This window comes from Etheostoma cragini, chromosome 4 (assembly GCF_013103735.1).
Source record: "Etheostoma cragini isolate CJK2018 chromosome 4, CSU_Ecrag_1.0, whole genome shotgun sequence".
NCBI lineage: Eukaryota > Metazoa > Chordata > Actinopteri > Perciformes > Percidae > Etheostoma > Etheostoma cragini.
Window position 1 is genome coordinate 11,643,607 of NC_048410.1, and position 7,117 is coordinate 11,650,723.

The following is a 7,117-nucleotide window of genomic DNA, read 5'->3' on the forward strand; positions in this document are numbered from 1 at the left end:
GGTCCAGACAGAGTCTGATCAGACACTTTACACTCCATTAAAAGACATTGTGTCACCTGGAAAATATGGTAGTGGCTTTAGTAATGCCACACACACACACACACACACACACACACACACACAAACAAAGTGCCTTGAGTTGTTGTTGGGTAGTAGTTGAGTACCTGTACTTAAGCATATACAGGAAACGTTAATTTAAGGAAACATATCTTTTTACTCTTTAACACTGATTCATAAATGTACTAAATTGCTTTTATCTATGCATCTCTACCTCATTATTATTAGGAAGTTTTGTCCTTATGTGAAAAGTGACAAAGGATTATAACAGTATTCACTATTTGTGTAAACCTGAACAGAATGACTCTGTGCCACTTCCATCTATGTCTGTGGCATTGAGAGGAAATGTAGATGAATAGTGTGTCAGCATTGTGCAGGCATTTTATGATTCACTGGCGTTTTGTATATAAAAGCACACTCTGGGGCACACATGTTACAGTAATATTCATTCAGTTGCTGTCTTGCTCCCGTTTATCTTTTTAAGGTTTCAAATCAACTCACTAAGTTTTCAATCAAACTCCCACACACGTCAGCATTGAATGGTGTGTTCAACAGATTTGGATAAAAAAAAGTGAGTAGTATTTTGTCTACAGGACAAAATATGTTAGATCAATTCACCAGCAACCTTTAATAATACCGTGTCATGTGTCTCAAGACAGTGGTATTAGTCGATTGGACGCTTCCTCCATCAGAATAAACTGAAACACTGTGGGACATCGTTACAAAACACAGGCTTGAAAAACAAAGTGCAGGAATGTTACACACAAATCGAAGTCAAATGGAAGCCAACCACAAATCTTTTAATGCACCATTAAAAGACAAATGTCAAAGTAACAAAACAGGACAGTACTGTTAATCTGCTGCTGCCAAATAGGTCTCTGGGCCTGCTGTATTTGCTCCTTCCATGATCTGAATTCAACTCTGAGCATATTTTGCGGTACATAATGGCTTCTTTCTACAGTGTGCATGTTCATACTGTACACATTCTCGCAACATACTGTATAGTATACATCTCTTATTAGACCACCTCATTAGTTTATTGTGCTTTCTTTCCATTCATTCATTGTTGACATACATCTGCACTTTGTAACTCTATGCACCAGTGGGATGCTAGAATGCATTCCACTGGTACTTACTGTATGGCAATCAAGTTAAATCTAACAGAATCTATTGTACGTTCTATATTTAAAACACAAACAGACAAAATCTAAACAAAGAAGAAGATATACACAGCCGCATTATCTCTCTTTAATTGAGGCTGGTACTAATGTAAAATGTCCTTTTTTCGGTTATAAATGTTTACTAAATCACATGATTAATATGATAAAATATTAATATTGTTGAGTTTATTGTTTACTACGAATCACTGTTGTCTCTAGATTGTATACAGGTCTTGCAGGTATTTACAGGGTAAGCATTGCAGCAGCTTTAAAAAAGAAAACAACAAGAAGAAAAAAACACAAGTACACAATATTATTTAAATGTCTATTTATTTAGTTGTTGTTGTGCAAAGCAAGTTTCATATTTTAAGATCATGGACATCAGCTTTCAAATTAAAGTTTAATGTAACAATATTTTGTAAAAAGAGGTTTAAACCTTTAATAATCTTGTAACGGGAAGTTCACATTCGAAACTTTAAGATTTTCAACAGTTGTCAGAACATTTTTATAGTCAATGTGTCCATTGTTGGGGCTGTCTAATACTGTCCAGCTAACTTAGTCAGAATCTCTCATGGGAAAGCTACTGAATTTTGCCATTCATACAGGTTTTCCTTTCCCCAAAATACAGCTCAGTTTAACAACAGCACATTATTTTGTACAGTCAGAGATGTAAGGGTTTGTCACAGTTCCTATTTGGTAATAACACACAGATGTGTGACCCTGCTGAGGCAGAACTTGGAAAAGTTGGAGAGAGAGAGAGAGAGAGACAGACACCCATGGGAAAGCACTGGTGGTATGCTAAATGTTTTGATCAGGACTTTTGGCATAACATAACACCGGTTTAGTGTACAGTATAAATTCAAGCTTTGGCATCATTTGAAGATTAGTCTTTCCTTCATTTCCTGGGTATGTATTGAAGACATAATTAATTAAAGTAACCTCTGGTATATAATGCTAAGTTGTTTGACTTCACAATTTCAAGTTGCATTCAAAATAAAAACCTTGAGTTGAATCACCCTTTTTTCTAGATAAGGTTAGCCAGTCACATACGGTGACCCTATTTTGTTGCATGTTCAGAAGGTGGATCAGATGTAAATATTTTCAAGCACTCGCAGACAGAATACCCAGTCAGATGGCAGCTGCTGGTAGGACATTTTGTTTCCATCCAATCGTAGGAACTTTATCCTAGAGTAGGACAGAGGTCCCACCTCTCTGCAGAAACTGGTCACGTTGAACTCTGTGGTGAAAAGACAGAAAACAGTTAGGATTTTATCATAGAGTCTTCATATTTCCTGAATGTCTGACAGGTGCTGTGTTGAGGAGACCACAACGCTGTCTATTGCTTTCTCACTTTATTTCAGTAGTAGAGCTTGCCACACAGAATGTAGGCTTTGGCAGACAAGACCTGCGGTAGCATGTCATGTCAACTAGCTAGACGATGAGGTGTGTGTTTTTGTGAAAGTGTTTTGCTGTCTGGCTGTCCCTTTGGTACAAAGCCCTGTGTCTGCTGCTTTACAGATCAGTAACATACTTTCACTTTGCCAGAGCCCGTGAGCCAAAATTGCACGCCAGGTCATTGCTGCCGGATGGTCATGTGAGTCAAAAGGACTCAAGTCTGATGCAATGTTATTAGGATCCTATTGGCCAAAAAAGGCCAGAGTGATGGGGAGCAGAATGAGACAGAGAGAGAGGGGAAAAATGGACCATGAAGAAAGGAACAGCATGTGCTTTTGGCTCTGGCACTTTGCCCTCTGAATCCATCACAGATGTTTTCATACCACTCCATTCTCTCCTTTGCTAACCTACTTTCCCCTAATCCAACCACCCAATATTCCCTCTCAGCTTCTCCACCCTATCCTTGCTTTTTCTCTTTTCCTGTCTCTGGTGTCCCTCCCCTCCCTTCTTTGTCTCTTGTCTTCCATCTCTGACTCGCATTGCCTGCTAGCTGCCAAACCCCAGCCCCTCCCGTGCTCACATGCAGTTATGAGGGCCGGCTGTGTTTAAGGAAGCTACGACTGTACAAGTTTCTTTACAGGTCCTGTTAGTTTTTCAACACGTCTTCTTCCCCCAAACAACATGATTCAGGCTTCCCTACATGTTCAGTCAGTCAAATACACAGTTATACTTTACTTTGCTGTCACAAAAAGTGAGTGCGTTGTGGAATTGTAAATTTAGGAATGTGTGCATATGTGAGGGAAATTAGCATTGCCAGTGACAACATTACAATCACAGTGTGAAAAGGGATGAATTTGTGTGTCTTTGTGTATGTGCATGTTTTGTCTTTGTATGCCCCTCACCTTGTATTTCATTGGCCTCCAGGTAGAGGTACTGCAGGGTGGTGGGGACTCTGGGAATGGTGGTAAGTTTGTTATAAGAAAGGTCCAGTTCCACCAAGCTGGAGATGTTGAAAACCTGAAGGTGGATGCCGCTGCTCTCCAGACCACAGTGACTTAGACGGAGGTACTTAAGGTGGAGAAATCTCACAAAACTGTCTTCATCTAGTCCTGAAAGAGTGTTATTAGACATATAGAGCTGCTGGACTGAACGGGGTAAATGCCTGGGGACAGACGAGAACAAATTCCCACTGAGTTCCAACAGGTTCAGACTGACCAGATCTGCGAAATGAGGGGTAGACACACACAAATGCAAAAAATTGTTACTGACAAATTTCTGTGATGGATAGAATGAGTGTAAACATTGTCCTGTCATGCCAGTAATATTCAGTGTCAATGAGTGTAATCAGGCTTTCTCGGGGCCAAACATCAGGGTGTGAGATGTAGGCCTAATCACTGTAACAATTACAAAAAATGAATTGACTGACCCTAACATAAAATCAAATCTGTGTGGAATTATAAACAACCGCTTGACCTCAACCATGGACACTTGTATACAGCAATGGCCAGGCAACGGAAATCCAATTTTTACTTTTGTCGACTGTATTTTTTTGCATGATGTAAATAGAAACACAAGGGAAGGACTTTCTTAATTTTCACCCCAAAGTAGATTTTGAATGGATAAAGAAAGGAAATTACACTTTATACTATTATTACCTTTGAGGTCTCCCTCTGCGATGGTTTGCAGTCTGTTTCCCTGCAGCAGCAGCTGCGTCAGGTTGTGCAGGTTCTGGAAAGCTCGAGGGCTGATGCTGCTGATTTGGTTGTGTGCCAGTCGCAGTTGCTTGAGTCCAGCTGGTAGAGCAGTGGGCACTGATCTCAGGTGGTTGTGGTTGGCAAAAAGGTAGCAGAGCTGGGCCTGGTTCTGCAGCGCAACCTGGTCCAGCACGTTGCTCTGCAGCTGGTTGTGATCCAAGATAAGCCAGCGTAGATCAGTAATGTTGGCCAGAAAGGAAGAGGACATGGTTGAGATGTTGTTACCCTAGGAACAAAAATGAACAGGCCATGATTTTTCACGCTTTCACAGTTAAAATAAAACATGACACACAGTACAGTGCAGTGGAGGTCTGTCATTGTGGTAAGTATACAATGTAAACACTACTGGTAGACCATTTTAAAAACTCACACTCGCTCAGTGCTCTTGTCTGTGTTTGTCCTACCTGTAGAAACAGGTATTGAGTTCTGTCCGGCAGGTTGTCAGGGATGTCTGTCAGGCCTCTGTGGTCACAGTAGAGCGCCGTGGGCCACTGGATGGGGCAGTCACACTGTTGAGGGCAGGCCTTGGGGTTGTTGGCTCGAAACCAGGCTGGGTCCATCCGTCCCTGCAGGCTCATCACACTGGGCTCACCCAGCAGGCGATTAATCCACAGAGGAACACCTCCATAGTCCATGTCGGCTACAACAGTAACTGAGGCAAATTTAAAAACACACAGAGACACCAAAACAATACAGCACAGGAGAGCCATGGAGACAGCCGGTGAGATATGTTATCCTGCAAATTAAACAAAACACAAAAAGAAGTTACGTAACAGATAAGATAAGATAAGATAATTTGTTTATTAGTCCCCAATGGGGAAATTACTGCACTACACTTTGTGTACACACTTTTGTTAGTACTCACACACAGGCCCGAAAATACACACACATGCTCAGGACCTATACATGCACTATACATGGAGATGTCAGAGTGAGATTATATTTAATTTATTATTTTATTTTGATATTACATGTCATAGTCAATGTAATAGTCATGATGAACACTTTTATAAATGTGTGAATGTCTTCTGTAGCTCTATAAGAGCTTTGTCAAGTCTAAACTAATGACTTAAGTGATATCACACTAAAGAACACGGAAGTCATATGCCAGCTGATGGAAGTATCACTCCTATCAGACACATACCAACCCCAGCCATTCTCACTTTAAGGCATTCCTTTTATATATGACTCCCCCCTCACTGTGTGGCATTTGGTGTGTTCCAAGGCCCTTTTTTGACCAGTTCGGCCAACGGTCTGCCCTCGAGTGGGTGTGTCAAAGTCTTGACATGACTCAAGGTTTAAAATGGTTGTCAATTTCTTTCTTTTGGCTCGCTCCATATACCCAAGGGGGTTTCTGCATAGTGATCCCCGTTTCAGATTAGGATGCTGCCTGGCTAGTCCAGAACCCTATTGCACGGACTTTTTTATGTTAAAAAAAGATCTTATACTTTAACCGAAAGGTCGACCTCCTTAGAAATCCTTTCCAAAATGTTGACAGACACTTTTGACACAAATAAGACAGGGGCAAAACGAGCACTTTTGTGAAGTTAAATACAAGCTGGACAATTGCCCTATTAACTTAGTTACATTGTGGCTCGTTTCACCACTGCTGACTGGGGCGATCTTGCTTACAGTATTGCTGGACCAATTTCAAAGATTGTTGTTCCCGTCAGTCATTTAGTCACAAAAACATAGGAAAATACGGTTGAAAAAAACGGTAGTTACCCTTTAAGTTTTTTTTCTCCAGGGTCATCATCAGGTCAAAGTTTAAATTGATCAAAAATTCTTTGGTTCATGACCAAATACCAGCAAAACTTACACAGAAATAGTAAGTTTCAGTGTGAGACAAGGAGCAAGGTCACTTTTTATCAACAGCAGCCTCACTTGTGACATTGTGTTAAAAAATACAGTGCAATTTCCATTATTACAATTAGTGAGTACTGCATAAATTGAGATGGCTGCTTTTGCACACACACTTCAAACTCTATGAGAGGGGAAAATGGTTACAGCTACACCCACAAAGTTACTGTCCACACAAGCACACATTCTCTCTCTCTCTCACACACACACAAACACACAAATTCAGACTCTCAGTTACTAAATGAAACAGCAGTTAGTGAGAAAGGTTTGCATCATCAGGAAGTTTGACTTCATCAGCATGCTTGCAATGTTGCATTTTACCTTTCTTACCTACACCACAGTCTTACAGTGCATGCACAACACGTTTCCTGGAGATTATGCAATCATGCATCATCAAACCAACTGTAATTAAACAGACACAATGTAGATTTGAACATTTCCAGTTTTACCTGCCTTGCAGAATGTATGCAGACGAGAAACCACAACAGATTGACACTTACCTTTTTGATCAGGAGCTCCAGAACAGAGTCTGTCTCAAATTCCCAATGAAACCGTCTGAAACTGCATGGAACTTTGTGTGTGTGTGTGTGTTTTTTCAAGCTATGCTTACCCACTGTCTGATACATTCCTCTTCTTTAAACATTGCCCAAATCCCAGACCTCCTCCATAATCCTTCCTAACTCACTTCTTCCTTTACCCTTCTGTCAGACCTTGGAAATGGTTGAACCCAAAACATTTGATTTGTTGGCTTGTACCATGGGGATAAAATACACAAAAGACTGAAAAGAACTTCTGAAGGAATTGAAGTGACAAGATATCAAATCATGACAACTGTGTGTGTGTGTGTGTGTGTGTGTGTGTGTGTGTGTGTGTGTGTGTGTGTGTGTGTGT

General features: G+C 40.6%; 1 protein-coding gene across 2 annotated transcripts; it reads right to left on the reverse strand.

The window, feature by feature from the left end:
- Window positions 1-1,555: 1,555 nt before the first annotated feature.
- zgc:113307 (uncharacterized protein LOC553753 homolog) lies at window positions 1,556-7,016 on the reverse strand. Of its 2 annotated transcripts, none has more exons than XM_034870525.1 (5): window positions 6,837-7,016; window positions 4,771-5,102; window positions 4,268-4,592; window positions 3,515-3,832; window positions 1,556-2,454 (listed from the first exon to the last, which is right to left on the reverse strand). In XM_034870525.1, the coding sequence occupies exons 2-5, from the start codon at window positions 5,074-5,076 to the stop codon at window positions 2,303-2,305; spliced, it is 1,101 nt and encodes a 366-aa protein (XP_034726416.1). In that variant the 5' UTR covers window positions 5,077-5,102; window positions 6,837-7,016; the 3' UTR covers window positions 1,556-2,302. The 2 variants fall into 2 exon arrangements, with proteins under 2 accessions (XP_034726416.1, XP_034726415.1); XM_034870524.1 differs by lacking the exon at window positions 6,837-7,016 and adding an exon at window positions 6,727-6,812.
- Between the last annotated feature and the right edge of the window lie 101 nt (window positions 7,017-7,117).

Excerpts from the sequence above, each read along its gene's own strand:
- zgc:113307 (XM_034870525.1), bottom strand. The coding sequence starts at position 5,076 with ATGGCTCTCCTGTGCTGTATTGTTTTGGTGTCTCTGTGTGTTTTTAAA. Across the intron at positions 4,593-4,770 it reads CTCAATACCTGTTTCTACAG|GGTAACAACATCTCAACCAT; the intron begins GTAGGACAAACA and ends TTTTGTTCCTAG. Across the intron at positions 3,833-4,267 it reads CGCAGAGGGAGACCTCAAAG|ATCTGGTCAGTCTGAACCTG; the intron begins GTAATAATAGTA and ends CTCATTTCGCAG.